The sequence below is a fragment of the Scatophagus argus genome, chromosome 4 (genome assembly GCF_020382885.2).
Source record: "Scatophagus argus isolate fScaArg1 chromosome 4, fScaArg1.pri, whole genome shotgun sequence".
In the NCBI taxonomy this organism is placed as follows: domain Eukaryota; kingdom Metazoa; phylum Chordata; class Actinopteri; family Scatophagidae; genus Scatophagus; species Scatophagus argus.
In genome coordinates, this window is record NC_058496.1 from 13,774,543 (window position 1) to 13,793,222 (window position 18,680).

At 39.5% G+C, this 18,680-nt stretch overlaps 3 protein-coding genes and 1 non-coding gene across 4 annotated transcripts; all 4 read left to right on the forward strand.

Annotated features, from left to right (window-relative positions):
• The first annotated feature begins 620 nt into the window (after window positions 1-620).
• On the forward strand, window positions 621-2,891 carry gp1bb (glycoprotein Ib platelet subunit beta). Its single transcript, XM_046387956.1, has 2 exons — window positions 621-742; window positions 1,708-2,891. Exon 2 carries the CDS (start codon window positions 1,720-1,722, stop codon window positions 2,341-2,343), a length of 624 nt encoding a protein of 207 aa, XP_046243912.1. The 5' UTR covers window positions 621-742; window positions 1,708-1,719; the 3' UTR covers window positions 2,344-2,891.
• Window positions 2,892-3,197: 306 nt separating this feature from the next.
• Window positions 3,198-13,606, forward strand: dhx37 (DEAH (Asp-Glu-Ala-His) box polypeptide 37). The gene is made up of 27 exons (XM_046387954.1): window positions 3,198-3,358; window positions 3,579-3,698; window positions 3,815-3,984; window positions 4,689-4,801; window positions 4,904-5,279; window positions 5,373-5,521; window positions 5,618-5,710; window positions 5,858-5,954; window positions 6,207-6,320; window positions 6,438-6,654; window positions 7,216-7,299; window positions 7,403-7,473; window positions 7,608-7,743; window positions 7,833-7,909; window positions 8,840-9,072; window positions 9,180-9,291; window positions 9,411-9,517; window positions 9,797-9,985; window positions 10,104-10,228; window positions 10,671-10,787; window positions 10,866-11,038; window positions 11,129-11,243; window positions 12,225-12,362; window positions 12,447-12,541; window positions 12,837-12,910; window positions 13,021-13,118; window positions 13,211-13,606. The coding sequence occupies exons 2-27, from the start codon at window positions 3,593-3,595 to the stop codon at window positions 13,285-13,287; spliced, it is 3,456 nt and encodes a 1,151-aa protein (XP_046243910.1). The 5' UTR covers window positions 3,198-3,358; window positions 3,579-3,592; the 3' UTR covers window positions 13,288-13,606.
• Window positions 13,607-14,236: 630 nt separating this feature from the next.
• On the forward strand, window positions 14,237-18,102 carry ufd1l (ubiquitin recognition factor in ER associated degradation 1). The gene is made up of 12 exons (XM_046387955.1): window positions 14,237-14,396; window positions 14,621-14,753; window positions 15,167-15,199; window positions 15,293-15,414; window positions 15,862-15,992; window positions 16,088-16,160; window positions 16,263-16,331; window positions 16,421-16,486; window positions 16,560-16,610; window positions 16,707-16,795; window positions 17,520-17,604; window positions 17,852-18,102. The coding sequence occupies exons 1-12, from the start codon at window positions 14,394-14,396 to the stop codon at window positions 17,924-17,926; spliced, it is 930 nt and encodes a 309-aa protein (XP_046243911.1). The 5' UTR covers window positions 14,237-14,393; the 3' UTR covers window positions 17,927-18,102.
• LOC124058609 lies at window positions 15,575-15,789 on the forward strand. The gene has a single exon (XR_006843272.1). It is a non-coding gene; the product is annotated as a U12 minor spliceosomal RNA (small nuclear RNA).
• Window positions 18,103-18,680: the final 578 nt, after the last annotated feature.

The following is an 18,680-nucleotide window of genomic DNA, read 5'->3' on the forward strand; positions in this document are numbered from 1 at the left end:
CTTTTTTTGTTGATTATGTTTTGTATCTTCAATCTGAATCAGCAAAGTATCTCGGGTTATTAAACCAATGGAGCAGAAACCAGAAATATGGAAGTACCAGTAAGTTTAAGTACCACAAAACTATACATGAGTAAACCACCACTGGAAATTATCCATATTATGTATATATATATATCACAATACACAGTACGTTGTCTTCTTTGCTGCATGTTCAAAAGTGGACCTTAAAACACAACTTATTTTACAGGTTTGGCCTACAATTTCCTGGAAAAGAACTTTTTAGTTTGGCTCTAAGTAGGAAAGAATTTCTTAATTTAAATTTATTCATTTATGATTTATTATTATGATTTATTATCAAAAACGTTGGTCTCCCCACATGTTGAATTGTGTGCTTTCTTGTATATTTCCTTAACATCAATTTCACATTTTTGCATATTGAGCTGACCTGATGTAATCTGACTAAAACTGAGTTTTAAAAATTAATTTAAAAAAATTAATTTTAAGCGTAGTGACTGAACACTGTCTTACTGCTAACACCAAAGAATTTCCAAGAAATCCACAAATTCATTACAAATGAGAGATCCCTGAAAGAGTTACTAGTACTTCCCATGTTCTCTACCAAGCGTGTGTGTGTGTGTGTGTGTTTACTGGCAGCCTTTATCAGTGAGTGCCAGCACACACACACACACACACACACACCATAAGAAACACAGTCCTCTTCTGACAACACGCAGCACTGAAGGTAAATTACTCTCCGCAGAACTTTAAGCCAAAATACAGTAAAGTCCTGCTTTTATTTTTCTGCACTGAGTTCTATAACTTTTAATATTTTAAGCATATCTATTTTTAATTAAAACAAAAAATAAAGTTTGGTGTTAGTACTTTTACTTTAGTGAAGGATCTGAATACTTCCTCGGAATAACAGAATATCCTAAATAATACTGGATGTTTAGGATTCATTTAGTTTATTTATTTAAATAACTATTTTGTTTGTTGTTTAGGTAGTACGGTAGGTTATCTGAACACATCATAATTTGTTTTGTGTGCAGTACTTAAGTGATTGCATGATATAAGTGTTTGGTACTTAGTTTTAGGTTACTCAGTAGTACAAACACATAGTATCATGGATTTAGTGGCCTCATCACTTTTCACAGCAGGACTTAATAACAACATATAACAGAATATATTTAACTCTGATATCAAATTAAATGCTGTAATGCTGAAAATTAAAGTTCTCTTGTTGCACTGCATTAATTTTTATTCTCTAATAATTTAATATTCAAGCAGCTTTTGAAATGAGTAAATGCATAAGATTAGACACGATTTTATTCATTTCTGCAAAGACAATTAAGTAATGGGTATCGTCATTTAATTCATCTGTGTGCGGAGAACATCGGTCCGATGCTGAGTCATCACACTGATAGCAAACATTATGTGTCTTTATGTGACGTTAAGCTTGCATATTCCAGAATGAGCTCATTTTTTTGGCCTTAAATCGATAGCATACTGTCATGAGCCAGGCAGTAAATGTGGGAGCTTCTGTTATGATAGTGTTTTTACACCTTTTTGTGGTTTCAGTCAAAAACAAGCATTTCAGCTGTCCAGAGATTTAAAGAGCAGCAGCTGCTTGTCATTTCTTTCTCCTTCAAATGAAACCAAGTACAACACACAACGCCATTAATCTCAGGTCCCTTTTCTTCCCTCTAGTGATTGGTAAGCATGAAGGGGTTTCTGCTCCTGTTTCTGATCCTCTTGTTTGGAGGTCAAAGGTCATCAGCATGCCCCCACCTTTGCTCCTGTCACGGCAGTCAAGTGAATTGCAGCAGCAGGTCTCTCACCTCCTCCTTGCTGCCCACCGGTTTCCCTGCTGGGACCACCGAGCTCCATCTCCACAACAACCTGCTCACCAGCCTCCCCAATGGGCTTCTGGATGATGTTACCTCCCTTCGTTCAGTTTCCCTTCATGGTAACCCCTGGATCTGTGACTGTGGCATCCTTTACCTGCGTGCCTGGCTGCTGCGCCAGCCTTTCATGGTCAGGTCACACCTGGGCGTCAACTGCAGCTCCCCTCCCAGTCTGAGAGGCCGGCTAGTGGTGTATTTAACGGAGCGGGATCTCCTGGACTCCTGCCACTACTGGTACTGCGACTTGGCTTTGGCCTCGCAGGTGTGTCTGTTTGTGTTTGTGGTGGTGCAGGCGGCTCTGCTGGTGGCTCTCCTCGTGTTCCTGAAGAGGTTCGAGAGGCTGTCCAAGGAGGCGAAGAGAACCACAGAGGAGAGTTTCACAGCAGAGGAGGGTCTGAGGGAGAACGAGTACACGCATTTAAAGGACAGCAGCATCTGAGGTGGAGCTGTGATGTGTGATTGTTTGATACAACAATTTATCATTTATCATTTGCACAACGGAGGAAAAAATATCCCTCACAGACTTTTGTGTTTCAGATTATAATTCCAGAGATTTTGGCCAAAATCCATGTAGTTAAAACACTGAATTTCAATTATCCATTTTTAAAGGTTTCATGTGGTTGAAGTTTGCTTAGCAACTTGAGATGCTTTATTTGAAGATTTGAGCAAATAAAATAAGCTAAACTGAATACTGAATGAGAAATAGTTAGGTCTGGTGTACTTCACGAGTTGCTGTTTAGGTGTTTGTGTGTGTGTGTTGATATGTGGCAATTTTACATGGTTTTGAAATCACATTTATTTTAATGTTTATGTCACATACAGTAATTTGTCATTTTCTACTTATATATTCTGTTAATTGACTGTACCATTTTGCCATGTTTATGTTAGTTCCATGTACCATTTTAGATTTATGAAACTTCACTCTGATCATCACAACACAAAACAAATGTTAAGTTTTAATTAAAATTATCTCACATTGTATAACAATATTGTGTAATTCTTTTTAGAATGTATAGTTTTATAGAAATTAATAGGTTATGTATTAAAGAAGAAATACATTTAACAGAAAAAACATATGAATTTTTCTCAAATTTGTGTGGAACGATGTTAAATAATGAACTGATAATAAGATCCTTGACTTACATTAATCAATTTTTTTTAACAGACACGTTATATAAACTATATTTTAAACAGCTCCACAACTTACAAAACACATTTGTCCAAAAATATGATCAAAGGTCCGACAATGCAACACCAAATACTAGGTGGGAATTATATTTTCCCACGTGTATCTCTGCAGCGGAACCCTTCTGCGGAGACACTGATGCCGTGACGGACAGTTTTACCTGATGGACCCTCAAATATGTTTACACGTGAGGTATATGCAGGGCTGAATTATTAAGCGTGAGGTGTTTAGATCTCCAATTCTGTTGTTTAGCTTGTTGAAATAAAAGGTTTGTATTTTCTAACAATTCTAAAGATTAATTCGATTGTGCACAGTATGTTTTTATCGTAATGGTTAGGATTCAGTTAGCTAGTTAGCTCTTAGTTAACCAGCTTGCTAAGTTCTTAGTGAAGTGGTAGAGTGTCAGCTTTCTCGTAGTGTCTAACTTTACGAGTTATCAGGTATTGTAGTGGTATTCTATACATAGATGGTTATTTATTAATTTCCAGACTTCCATTTAAAAATGGGAAAGCTAAGGAAGAAACACAACTGGAAGGGGAGACAGCAATCAGCTGTCCCTGAGCAACCAGCAGATGGAGAGAAGACAAATATTGTGGTGGAACTGCAAGGTAGGGACTAATAGGAGAAATCTATTTACTGGTCAAAGTATTTGGCATATTGCTGCTTAAGATTGTGGTCCGTTTTGCTTTGGCTAGTAACAATCTCTGAATGTTGTTTTTATCAGATGGGGGCAAGCTAAAAGGTGTAGACGAGAGCAATGCTTTGGTCCTCCCAGCCAGCAAAGCAAAGAAGAAGAAAGCCTCAGTGACAAATGTGTCCACCAAAAAGCCCCTCACCAAGAAGCAGAGGAAAGAGCTGCAGAAGGTCCTGGAGCGCAAGGAAAAGAAAGCTCAGGTGTGAGACACTTTGATGCTGCAGCTTCATTCAGAGCTGTTATGACCCAATAATCTGTTTAGTAGTACAGCGACAATCATTTGATCAATTTATAAAGCAAAAACCCCAAACATTCTTTGATTTCAGGTGAGATTTTGCTGTTTTTCTCTGTTATTTCAATGTAAAATCAGTATCTTTGGCTCTGATAACACATGCTTGCTTAGGGGGATTGAACCATAAAACCAAAATGCATTTATAGTGTAATTTATCTGACGGTCCAAAACTGTGCTGAAAGTTAATTTTGATGTTCATTTTTGTAGTTTTGTTTGTTTTTTCTTTAATTAGACAGGTCCTGATTTAAAGTGGTATTTTCCCAAATTTCAGACTTTTCTGAAATTCTTTGTATGACTGCATTTAACTAAAGTTTTGTAAGGAAACCTTTTTTAACATGCTCTTGTGAGCACATTTATGCATGTATTACAGACAGCTGAGATGCACCGCAGGTATCAAAATTCAGGTGTCATTATTTGCTGCTACTGCTGAAAATTCCTGTACGATATCCATCCCTAGACACTAGATTGAACCTAGTTATTCCTACTCACTTATTCACAGTAATTCACCCTGTTCATGATCATTGAGCATTTTGGACTAAAGTGTTCATTATTTTGTAATATAAAGGGCTAGATCAAAACCCACTTACCTGTCCCCCTGTCTGTCCTGTCCAGAGAGCAGAAATCCTGACCAAACTCTCTGAGGTGCAGCTTCCAGAGTCTGAACTGAAGCTGCTGTACACTACATCCAAACTGGGAACAGGAGACAAACTTTACCAGACTAAACAGTAAGTGCACCAATACCACATATTAGCAAAAAATAAACTTTTCATTGGAAGATATGGAGCAGGTGGGGTCAGGGGTCTGATATTTTATGGGTTTGTTTCCAGGTTATTAGATGAAATAAAAGATGGAGACTCGGTGCCTAAGATCAGCAGTGTCAGTGGAGCAAACAGAAAAAGAAAATGGATAGAGGAAGAGGGGGAAGAAGAGGAGAAAAAGGCAGAAGAAAGCAGTGATGTGGACACCTCTTCTGATGAGGAGGAGGATGAGAATAAAGAAGTTAATGAGACCACAGAGATGAGTGAATCTAAGGAAACCACCTCTCCATGTCAGGAGGACAAAGAGGAAGTGAAGGAAGAACAACACAAAACAGAACAAGATGAGCAGAATAAGAAGAAGACTTCAGATCAGGAGAAAGTCCAAAACAAGAAGCCGTCGGAGCCGGCTGTTTTTGTTCCTGTTGACAGATTGCCAGAAATACAGGTGTGTGTTCTCACTGTATGTGTGTCAGGTGTTTTATTCAGATAGGTATGTTTTGTGTGTTTGCCTCAAGTCTAATTCATTCTGTTGCTGTAGGAGGCTCGTTTGAAGCTGCCTGTGCTGGCGGAGGAGCAGATCATCATGGAGGCAGTGAGAGAAAATCCCTTTGTCATCATCTGTGGAGAGACAGGAAGTGGAAAGACCACTCAAGTGCCTCAGTTTCTGTATGAAGCCGGCTATGCCAGGTAGACTGTACCCTTCATGGTGCTGTGATTAATCTAGAAAAATGGATTCAGTGTTCATTTTAGTTAGCACCATCTTCATTGAGTTTCTTCCTGCAGTGGCAGTGGAGTAATAGGAATCACAGAGCCAAGAAGAGTAGCAGCTGTGAGCATGTCCCACAGAGTGGCCAAAGAGATGAACCTGTCCACACGGTAACAAATATTCGCACACTGTAGATACTCAAAGAACTTCAAAAATAAAAATGTTTTTGAAACGTCTTTGTGACAAGCTTGGGAATGTAAATTTTGCTGATAAATAACATATTCTAAATGATATGGCACGTGTATGTGTCTTTTTAGGGTGGTGTCATACCAGATTCGATATGAAGGTAACGTGACCAACGATACAAAGATCAAGTTCATGACAGACGGTGTTCTGCTGAAGGAGATTCAGAAGGTATATTCTTTTCTCTCCAATTAATCTAACAAAGTACAGTAAATATGACAGAGTTTGGCCTGCTGGTGGTTCTGACTGGTGGAGAAACATACAGACAACTGCTGAAGTTTTCTCAGTATAAACATGAGTAATGGGGAAAGCTGACTGACAGAATCAATTATCAACTTGGTTGTAATACACAGTGCATTTTACATGTATGAGTCTTTGATTACCTTTGTGCAGTTTTTTCAGGGTCTTTGTCTTGTCTCATAGGATTTCCTGCTCCAGAGGTACACTGTGATAATCATAGATGAAGCTCATGAAAGGAGCGTGTACACAGACATCCTCATCGGACTGTTGTCTCGCATCGTCCCCCTCAGAAACAAGGCAAGAGACTCAAGGCTGTGTTTCATGTCGTTCACATGCATGACATTATCTTTCCCAGTGTTTTATTAATTTTCAATTCATATTTAATTACTGTTATTATTTTTAACATCTTTGCAGAAGGGTATGCCCCTGAAGCTGCTGATCATGTCAGCTACTTTGCGAGTGGAGGACTTCACCGACAACACGAAACTGTTTCGTACGCCTCCGCCTGTCATCAAAGTGGACGCTCGCCAGTTTCCAGTCACTATACATTTCAACAAGCGCACCCCTCTGGACGATTACACTGGAGAAATTTTCCACAAAACCTGCAAGATCCACCGCATGCTGCCTCCAGGTGCATAACATGCACAACAACGTGTTTTTCAGATTTTGTACTTTCTCATATTACGGTTTTGTTTGTGACAGAACTGAGGGGTGAAATCACAGATTATCAAATCATTCAATGAACATTTGGAGATAACTCACATGTCTGCTTCTCACATCTTACATGTTGTTATGTTTTACTCTTTTAGACCTAATTAATACCAGTTTTTACTCATCATGGAGCGTTGCATGTCTGAATCTTAACATACACAAGTTTCAGATCTGAATAAACAATTCCTGTTGATAAACAGAATTATCACCATAATCTTATTAGCAGATATTGTTTCCAATCAACATAGTAATACCAAATTAGGACTCTCATTCATTTGAGGGAGTGAATGGCTAACAGAAAAATATTTCTAAATTGATCAAACTGGTTTATTTGTTGAGGGACTGTGGTGATGCACAAAGAATTTCTGCTTGTTAGTTAATCTTTATCACTGTGGTTTTTCTAAATGTCAGCTGAACATTTACGTGAAATAATTTGCAGTAAGTAAGCAGGACAAACTGATTCCTTGTGTCTGTCTTTCAGGTGGCATCCTGGTGTTTCTGACTGGTCAGGCGGAGGTTCACAGTCTGTGCAGAAGACTGAGAAAAGCTTTCCCCTTCAGAAAGGGTGAGTGTAACACAGACTTGTTTTCCTCCTCACACTCTGACATCTCTCTGAGTGTGTTTTTGTCTATATATTTGTGTATATATTTACATGTTTTTGTGTTCAGGTGAAGACGAGGAAGCAGACACCTCAGAGGCGATGAGGAAGTTTAAGAAGGCCAGACAGAAGAAGCCTGTCGTAAGTGCGCTTCTCAAATGCCCCGAAAAGCTTCTGTCACTTAAAAGACCCTCTTTTTGTGTGTGTGTGTTTTTGTGACATCGTTGTCCTCAACAGATGTGTCTTGTGTTCACATTTTATTTCTCTGTCTTCAGTCTCTTCCTCGTATCGACCTGGATAACTATTCTGCTCTACCTGTGGATGAAGGCGACGAGGACAGAGAAGCCGGGATCAGAGATGAGGAGGATGAAGACTCTGACCTGGAAATTGGAGACGACCCCACTGATGCAGGCAAGTTACTGCAAAGGATTAATACTTCCTATCCAGTTGGATGTATGTCTGATGAGCATCCTTACCAATTCTGTGTTTTATCTCTGTAGAAGAGAAGGCTGACCCCTCTATTCCTCTCTATGTTCTCCCTCTGTACTCTCTGTTGGCTCCGGAGCAGCAGGCTAAGGTGAGATTAATATCATATGTCGTATGTATGTTTCTAGCCCAAATCATCCCAATTTGTAGATTAACTAGCAGCATAGTCTGCGATTACTTTTTGCCTTCATGTTTCTTGTGTAAAATATGATTTTGGAGCAGGATATAAAGTTGTGTAATGCAACTTTAATAATGACGAGCAGGTTTATTTGAAGTTAGGGTCTCACGGGGGGATTGATCGGATCCTTGTGTTCATGATTTCTAGTATGCAGGAAATCAACAATTAACCCTCTGAAGTCATGTATAATTGTCAGTTGTTGACTATTTTTGATTCTAATTTTATATTTCAACTTAGAATTTTTTTTATCTTGCCATTTTGGAATCATTTTTCATCAGCACAACCTCACAAGTGTGATTTACTGTTGTTTTTTTCATTTTGACATACTGTATTGACACACTGGACCTAAAATCACACAAAACTCTAAAATCCGACTGGGGAAAATGCGCTGAATGAAGTGCGCTCAATGCGCTGGTGTTTACTGCGTCTTCTTGCATAAAATGCGCTCCCCAAACGCGCACCAAACGCGCACCAAACGTGATGGCAATGGTCATGAAAAAAACAGTGCGTATATTTTTTATCATAACTCGGGTTTTACTTGACATATTAACAAAATTTAAAAACTGGTATATAGTTTGAAGTGCCCACTTTCGAGATTCAGCGAGGCTGCGTCTTGCAGCTACGTTGTCTTAAAGTGGTCTTCTGATAAGGACGCGCCGGCGCATCTGTCGACTCCTGAGGGTTAAGAACACACTGTTTCAGAGTATTTTTGCGTTAGGTATTATATATTATATATTAAATATATATATAATTGGTTCAAGTCAGAATAGCAGAAAACTGTCTATTGTAGCTGTGGGGTCCATGTGGTGCAGTGCTATACAGTAAACTTTAATGTGATTGCAGGTGTTCAGGCCTCCTCCACCCGGTACCCGTCTGTGTGTGGTAGCCACCAACGTGGCTGAGACATCTCTGACCATCCCTGGCATCAAGTACGTGGTTGACTGTGGTCGAGTTAAGAAACGTTTCTACGACAGAGTGACCGGAGTTTCGTCCTTCAAGGTCACTTGGACTTCACAGGCCTCAGCCAATCAGAGGGCAGGTAGAGCAGGACGAACGGAGCCGGGACATTGCTACAGGTCAGGACTTTGAAACTGTGTGATAGTATAGTTACACGGTTGTTTTCCTTAACCGCAGGAGTACACTCACAAATGTTTGTTTCTCTGCTTCAATTATGTTTCTGCAGGTTGTACTCGTCTGCAGTATTTGGAGACCTCAGTTTGTTCTCAGAGGCAGAGATCACTCGCAGGCCTGTGGAAGACCTAGTTTTACAAATGAAGGACATCAACATAGATAAGGTCATTAATAGATGAACAATTCAAACTTACCAGCCAGCTTCTAAGTGAAGTTCTGCTTTTCAAGACAAAAAAAATCTCTCTATTCTAATAAAAACATCTTCATATTTTCTTGTGTGCAGGTGGTCAATTTTCCCTTTCCCACATCTCCCTCCAATGAGGCTCTTGTTGCAGCAGAGCAGTTATTAGTCTCGTTGGGAGCTCTGAAAGAACCGCCTCGAACTGGAAGGTAGTGGTCTGTCTGGTGATGCTTTTACCTGCATTGACTTCGGTCTAATGTGGAGTAGTAGTGTTGTGGGATATTTATTTTTGCTCACATTTACAAGAAGTCCTAAATAATTCAAATAATCATTAGCAGAAACTTGTAGAACTGACTAAGATTTTTGTTATTTTACACCCATATTTGCTAGAATAACAAAGTCTTCTATAATTATATTTATTATCATTCATTTTATTAATTATTAGTCGTATTACATGTCCACACTTGTAAACTGTTTATTTTTATAAGGGTGAAAGAGATGGAACAAGCGAGGCTGAGCTGCCCCATCACCCCCCTGGGCAGAGCCATGGCATCATTCCCTGTGGCACCACGTTACGCTAAAATGTTAGCTCTTGGTAAGCAGCAGGATTGTCTCCCCTACGTCATTGCTGTGGTAGCAGCCATGACAGTCCGGGAGATCTTCGAAGACCTTGACAGGTGAGGAAACATATTTGTTGTTTACAGATGAACAGATGTTAAAAACTGGGACCGGACATGCCCCTTGAAGCTTAGTGGTCTTATCATCCTTCATGTTGTTTTTTCCATTTCTCCTCAGACCTGCTGGAAGTGAAAATGAGAGCGCCAAGCTCACCCAGCGTCGAGCTCGGCTGACCCAAATGAGGAGGTTATGGGCTGGGCAAGGAGCATCACTGCTGCTGGGGGACCTCATGGTCATGCTGGGTACGTTTATTTTTGGTTGAGGTTATAATACTGGACAGTATTGTACTGTAGACTGCAGCAGAGTCTGTTTGGTCATATGTTGACCTTTAAAAGGCCACATGACATGGCTTCAGAAACAGTTGTCTTCCAGATTTCAGCATGAAACAAGATTTCTGGTTGAGACTTAACACTGGGAGGCACTTGATTGGAGGGGTCTTAGTTGAGCTGGGTTTGAATGCAGTGCCCCAAATGTCTAAAGTCACATTTTTTGGACCAAACTTTAACATTCACCCCTGAATACAAGATACATTAGCAAATGTTGGTAAGCGCAGGCAGAGTAAAGCAGTGGGGTTTTAATGAGAGAGAAAAGAATGCAGAAAATACACATTTATTATACAGAATGAGTACATTAATTAGTACATTGATGGAGTTGTACTAAGTTTCTGTATACATGTGACTGTAGGTGCTGTGGGTGCTTGTGAATTTGCTGGTTGCACTCCTAAGTTCTGTGAGGAGAACGGCCTGAGGTATAAAGCTATGGTGGAGATCAGGAGGCTCAGAGGACAACTTACCAATGCAGGTACAGACACATTAAAAACCTAACACATAATGTGCTGCAGAAACAAAACAGAAGATCATTCATGTCCTCTCATCCCAGTGAACGCAGTGTGTCCAGAGGTGGAAGCATTTGTGAATCCCAAGATGACTCCCCCAACAGAGCACCAGGTGGTTTGCTTGCGGCAGATTGTTCTGGCTGGACTGGGAGACCATCTTGCAAGGCGTGTACAGGCAGAAGATCTACTGGACCCAAAGTGGAAGAATGGATACAAGGCAGGTTGCTCTGAGAACTGCAACTGTGATTCAGGACAGTCTGCTATCGCTCGCCTTCATCTCCTCACCTTTATCTGTTTCTGCTCACAGACGCCTCTTATGGACGAGCCCGTGTTCATTCATCCCACTTCCGCGCTGTTCAAAACGCTACCAGAGTTTGTCGTCTACCAGGAGATCATGGAGACCACCAAGATGTACATGAAAGGTAAATGAGCTTTGTGAAAACCTCAGGTGAGGTATCTGATATGTAATAGGCACAGTTCCTGCTTAGTGCTGGCCTACAGAGCTTTCAAATGTGAAATCATTTACAGGTCCTTCCAAGTCAGGTCCTGCAGAGGTTAGGTGAGACTTGGCATTTAATGACATAGCGTTCTTGACATTCAGTCGTTTGAGGATCCTTGACTTTAAGGTGCACCAATTGACTGAAAAAAACCACTACCAATTAGTATAAAGTGCAGCTGTCATGAAGGCGAAGTGCAGGGACAGCTCAATGTTTGCAGGTTATCACTTTTTACCATAAACAGACCTATTTTACTCCAGAGGTCTTCAAATTGGGAGGCGGAAAGTTGACGGGGGTGTGGAGGGAGAACCCTGAGTTAAAGATGCTGCTAAAACGTCAAAATACTGGTGTCCTAACAACAATGGAAAGCTGGTTGCTGACACTTTCAGTAGTTACAAGCAAGCAACAGTAGCAGTCAGCTTACATGCCTCATGGAGGCCGTGAGATGCCTAACAACCCTTAGTTCCCATTTGCTGGTGTTTGCCAAAATTTATGCTTTTCAGAGTCAAAACTTTGAACACACAGACATGATGTATGCATGTATATACATATTTAAAACACACATATTTTCAGATTCAGAGTAACTTACAAAAGATGTCGCTTGCAACTCCAGAACATGCCTGAGAATTACCACACTTTTAAGTATTACAAATTAATTCTGTAATAGTTGTCTGTACATCCATGAGTGCATTGCAAACAGAAACTGCTAATAAGCAGTCATAGATTAAATGGTAGATTTAAAATCTAAATAAATAAAGTCTCAATCTGTAGCCCATAGCCTAAGTCAGAATAATAGCAGAAGATACAAAGTCTATTTTACAACACACATATATATATACATATATATATATATATAATATTCGGGAGGTTTGTGAAATCCTGCTGAAATGTCCTCCTTTCTGTCAGGTGTGTCAGCAGTAGAAGCTGAGTGGGTCCCCAAGCTTCTGCCTCAGTATTGTCATTTTGATTCCCCTCTGGAGTCACCGCTACCATGGTTCTCTTTGTCCACTGGCACCGTCAGATGTCACCGTTCAAGCACCTTCTGTAAGTTCTCTACAGCTGGAGGTTTTTCTGTTGAAAGTTGTCTCTGCTTACATTTGTGTAACCGCTGTGGCATCTCTCTTGCAGTCCGTGTGGGCTGGCAGCTGCCAGCAGTGGAGATGGAATATCCAGATGGCCTGGAGCGTTACAAGCTGTTTTCCAGGTTTCTGCTAGAGGGGCAGGTAGTGCAGCAAACGCTATTTAGTTCTCCCACAAGTTTCAGTTGGGCATAAAAGCTTGAACTTGATTGTTTTGTTCAATCATTAATAGTCCTCCCCACAGCTAGTGGCTAAAGTAAATCTGATATTCCAAAGTAGTGGCAAATACTTAAGTCAAATATAAGTAGGAAAAAGAGCATAAAAACCTAATCTTCAAACCAAACTTTACAAAATCTGTGAAAATGATACAAGCACCTGATCAAATCTGACAGCAACACTTGAATCTTGCGTAGTAATGTTTGCGTTGTCTGGTTTGCAGGTTTGTTCTAAACTAAAGAAACACGCTGGCCACCTTCTCTCAAACCCCTCCATCATGCTGAAAACATGGGCAAAGTAAGTTTCACATGCTGCTCTTTTTGCTCTTTCTCTATTTACCTCAGTCAACAAGTTGGCTTATTTCAAGGAAGAACTTTTCACTCATTTTTTGGTCTTTGCTGCTGTAGGCTGCAGCCGAGGACAGAGGCTTTGCTGGGAGCAATGATATCAAAGAAAGTTGACTGCAGAGATGCCCTCCTCTCTGTCTGGAAAACTGACGATAAATGTGAGGATTTAATGTGCTTGACTTGCCTTGATTTGATTAGTGTTCTTATCATTTCATCTTGTTCATTATCCATATATTTTCTCCTCCTACAGTTTTGTTGTCTGCATACTGCCAGTGGTTACCTGAAGCCATGCATCAAGAAGTAGCCAAAAGTTGGCCTCCAGTATGAATAATATTGCACATTTGACATGAGACCTATGGTGATCTGTAGATCCATAGTACTCCCTTCTACACCATCAGAAAGCTTCTTCAGACCTGCTGCAGTTCTCTCAAAGTGCATCTACAGTACCAACACTGCCAACCAACTTTTCTCTGTTTTGTATTTTATATATGCTGTATCTATGACTTGTACAGTTTTTTGCAGCCAGGAAAAATTTCATCTGGGGCTGTATAATGACTTTTAACCTGTTAACAATGTGTAGCTGTCAGTTATGTATGTCTGATTTGGTCTTCATAAGACTCAATTAAATTGTGCGGCTCTCAAGAAAGCTGGTGTGTGATTTATTCATGCTACATGCAAACTGTGTGGGCAGCTTACAAATTAATGCCCTATTTACTAAGCATTAGGAGTATTCATCAGCCTAACTCAGCTAGGGTGTGAAAATATATATAATGTTCAACAGATAGTCTGCGTTACTGATGCAGTGGAGTTACTTATTAAGTATGCTAACAACATCTTAAGATTTAATTTTTCTAAGCACAAAAAAGAGTTTACATCCATGTTGCTTAAATGGCTGAGTGACTGATAACTGAAGACTAAGCTAACTGTGCAGCTGAAAGTTCCTAAACTGCTAATAAACCCTGTAGTGGATATCAGATAGTTTTAGGTGTTTTTTGGCTTTTGACTCATGCAAGGGAGTAAATGTCAGAATGTTCCTTCTTCTTTTTTGACAGTTATTTAAAAATCTCTTGTGAGCACTAAAATTTAATACCGTTGGAATATCTCATTAAAATAATAGAATATATTGCTTTTCATTTTTAATATTGAGAGAAGTCAAAGTGGAAGTCGTTTTAATTTGAAAGTTCATGATCCTTCCAGGAATTTACATTGAATGAAGAATTAGAAAATAATTTCAATGGACTGCCGTGATTGGCTAATGTATAACGTGTCGTCACATCCTACTGTCAGCTCTGCTCAGGTCGTACACTTCCGGAAGAAGCGGAAGACAACAGTGGATCTCGCAGCTCATATGCAAATTTTCGAATAAGAAAACAGAAACAGACATTTTGGTTTGATTTTGAGTCGTTTGACTACCAAAGACCCAAACAGTCGACATGGTGAGTAGCACTTTGATTTAGTCCGAAGTCGACGTTACATACAGTTTATAGAAAAACAGACCCAACTTGGAGCCATTTAGCTAGCGAGCAGCTAACAACAACACGACAGCATCAGAAAGGTGCCCTGTCATGATGGACTTACAGTCCTACATAGATGTCAGCAAATCACTTAAAATAATCTTAGCTACTTTTATTTTAATAATATGATATTGTTTGTTTCACAGTTTTCCTTCCACGTATTCGACCACCCGATGTCCCGGGGATTTCAGAACCGTTTTTCCACTCAGTACCGCTGCTACTCGGTGTCCATGCTGGCAGGTCCAAACGACCGCTCCGATGTCGAGAAAGGAGGCAAAAGTAAGCATTTCTGTTTTGGCATTTTTGATTAAGACTCAGGAGATGCTGTTCGCCAGAGTTTCTTGTAAATTGGGAACAGTTTTGAGTCTACGCCACTCTTTTGAAAGAAAACATTTTTCTAGTAGTTTCTTTGTAATTCTCGTGAATAAAAATGGTTTTCGTTTTTTTGTCATAGGGTGCTTTCAAAGTTAGATTTCTGAGTATGTTGTCAGCCACAGCTGATTCAGAGAGTGATCAAGCTCACACTTTCTTTCTAGGTTGTCTCAGTTCACTCATAATAAAGTGAAAAAAAATGTTGAGTTTAATTCATTTTAGTGCCTGATGTGTTTGGAAACTTTTAACTGACAGGAAGGTGTTTATCTGATCTTGTTTGTTGTTAATAGTAATAATCTCAACTTATTTTTTTCTCTCAGTAATAATGCCACCTTCAGCTCTTGACCAGCTCAGTAAGTGGAAGTTAAATTCAGCACCTCTTCATTATAAAAGTTCTGAATGAACCTTCCATGATTGTTACCTTTCTCCTCATTTTCCTTGCACAGGCAGGCTTAATATCACTTATCCAATGCTGTTCAAGCTGACCAACAAGAACTCAGACAGAATGACACACTGTGGTGTTCTGGAGTTTGTGGCAGATGAGGGAATCTGCTACCTGCCACACTGGGTGAGTGTCTAATGTGTCAGACATTGAATTATCTGTTGTTGCCAGTGGGAGAGTGCTTAAGTAAAATAAGGATAATTACAGTGTGTTGATTTTTAATGCAAGAAGAAGTGAAAGTCTCAATTTTAAATCAATAAAGTTTATGGAAAATGTAGTCGATAAAATGCCTTAAACTGATGAGTAAGGAAAATAAGGACGCAGGGTGACACCCGTGTCCTCGTTAAACTTACGAGACAAACTTTTATTGAATTTCCGTTGGGATCAATAAAGTATCTATCTGTCTATCTAAAAAACCTTTAGTAACTGAGAAAATGATGGATGTGATTTTGAGTGACCGAGATGAGATAGAGTCTAACTTATTGTATCTGCAATGTGTTTGTCTGCTTTTAAAGCCACTTTAAGTAAGTATAAGTAAATGCAGCACCAATATTTGCATTATTTAATTTACAGATGATGCAGAATCTCCTTCTGGAAGAAGGTGGCCTCGTCCAAGTGGAAAGTGTTAACCTTATGGTGGCCACTTACTCAAAGTTCCAGCCACAGAGTCCAGACTTCCTGGACATTACAAACCCCAAAGCAGTGTAAGAAATATCAGTCAGGATCATGAAACTGACATTTTACACATTTTGTGTTTAACAAAGGCTTAACTAAGTTGGTGGGTTTTTTTTTATTATAGACTGGAGAATGCATTGAGAAACTTTGCCTGCTTGACAACTGGTGATGTCATAGCTATTAACTACAATGAAAAAGTAAGTCTGTATTCAGGTTGGACTAAGATGTGAATATGTTTTGGCTACTCAGTTTCTCTATAACAAGTACTGTTGCTGATGTTATCTGTGTGTTTGGTTCAGATATATGAGCTGCGAGTAATGGAGACCAAGCCAGATAAAGCGGTATCCATCATTGAGTGCGATATGAATGTAAGACACACACTCTGTATTATCACAGACAAGGATTTGCTATTCTGTCCCGTTCTCCTGGTTGAGTGTGTTGTGACTCCGTTTTTCAGGTGGATTTTGATGCTCCTTTGGGTTATAAAGAGCCCGAACGACCCCAGCACCAGGAAGAACCAACAGTAAGGACTAAACCCTAAAGACACCCAAACATTTTTTGCTCTGAACACTATGATAAAACAAATTTCTTCACAGGAGGAAGAAGGAGATCCCAGCAGCTATGCTGACATGGACATGGGATTCAGAGTAAGTAAATGTTGTGGTCTAGAGACAAATAAATGCCTTCATGACATCTGGGACTGTTGGAGCTAATGTGACTTCTAATCGGTTTCATATCCTCAGGCTTTCACTGGCTCTGGCAATCGTTTGGATGGTAAAACGAAAGGGATTGAGCCCAGCCCTGCCCCTCTCGGCCCAAGTGACATCAAAAGGTGAAAAGTTCATTATTTTAAACCTGTAGAAATAAAAAGGCCAAACAATGAAATGTTATAGCCCCATGTTTAACTATTCAACATGATAACTTTGCACTGTTGTAATCTCTATCTATCTACGCATGTTATGCCTTTAACAGACAGGAAGCAGGGGGAGAGATCCAGGGGATTATATGCAACAAAGGTCCATGATCAGATTGTAACTGGGGTGTTGTAGTCAATGGTTAAGACTTTTTTTTTACTCTTTAAATATCTGAAACTGTATTTCTTGGGTATGACTAAATATTCCACAAGTAGTTTTGTAGGTTGGTTGGTGACTTGGACTTATAGTGTGGTGCGGTGAAGCAGATTTTGACAAAGGGCTGGCAGCTGTCACTGCCAAAGCAAAACTGTGTCAACAACATTTTGATTTTTCTATCTTTGGACAACATCTGGCCTTTCCCCAGGACAGATGTTGACTTGTGCTGTCACTTGATGTGGTTACCCTGCTTTTACCAGATGTAATTCATAGTTTGGCAGTTCAACCAGCTGCAAAAATGTATTAGCAGATTCACCTCTGTTTTCGGTGCCTGATGGCTGGATATGTAGGATGTCTGTTTGCACAATGTGACATGTTATTCATAAGATGGTTTCACACTGAGTAGAAATCTTGTCTGACTCCTGTTTCATTCTACCAGAGCTGAGTCTTGGGTATAAATTCCTAACATAATATTTCATCACACAGAGGCATCCCCAACTATGACTTCAAAATTGGCAGGATCACCTTCATAAGGAACTCGAAGCCTCAGCCCAGGAAATTGGTGGATGATGTAAGAAATGCGAAGGATTTTCTCATATGTTTGTAAATATTAAACTGGGCTGTATTTTCAGTATTTTATTAACCACACACTCTTTTCCACTTCAGCCCTTTTCTATAGCAGGTGAACCAAAAGTTTTGTACTGTGTGATTCATTGTAGTGATGTCTGTTGAATCCTCTTAAAACATATTTTCATATGTCACTCATGGTATAATTTTCCAGTTTTAACTAGTTTTAAACCTCTTTTCATTCCTCTCAGGATGATGCCTTGAACAGATTCATAGCCTTCTCTGGACAAGGACAGTCACTACGCAAGAAGGGCAGAAAACCTTGAGGGATTTCATTTGGAGAGTCTGGCACCGGCCCACAATACCTATTGTCACCTTCAACAGCAAAGTAAAAAACTGTCTTCCAGATGCACTGGAATTTTGCCTCTCTTTTGGAGTGAGAGTATTGCTGTTGAATTGGGATTATATGTAATTAAAACTCTGACAGTAGTATTTTGCTCAACTAAAGCTGAGCTATATGAATGATTGCCATGATTTGTTATTTGGTGTTGGTGTCCTGAGTTATTGATCTGAGCCTAGCCAGAAGTGAAGTATTGATATTAGCTTTGAATTAACTTTGACTTAAAGAATATTCCCCCTTTTTCCATAACTGTTGGATTCTTACACTTCACTTTAAATAAACTATTATTCAGAGTCCTGTTCTTATGATAAAATGGGAGCAAAAAAATCTCTATACTTTTGCTCTTAATTATAAATATTGTGAGTTTGGGTTTTTTTTTATTATAGGAATAATTTGTTTTTTTCATTTTTTTTCCTGGTTTATTTATAGACAAATAAAGAACTTTTTTTGACATTAATTGTAGCTCATGATTATTTTTTGCATCACGTCCAATCATGCATGTGAAAACATCAGAGAAGACTGGAATAATAGGATGTTTCTGTGTCGATGGCATTTTTCTTGAATGGCGTTGCACACATCAATTTAGGAATAAGTGGACGATTGGTTGGTTTACCACTTTTAAGCAGACACAGTGTAATGATATGGATAAAATTTCAGATAGTAATACTTACTATATCACT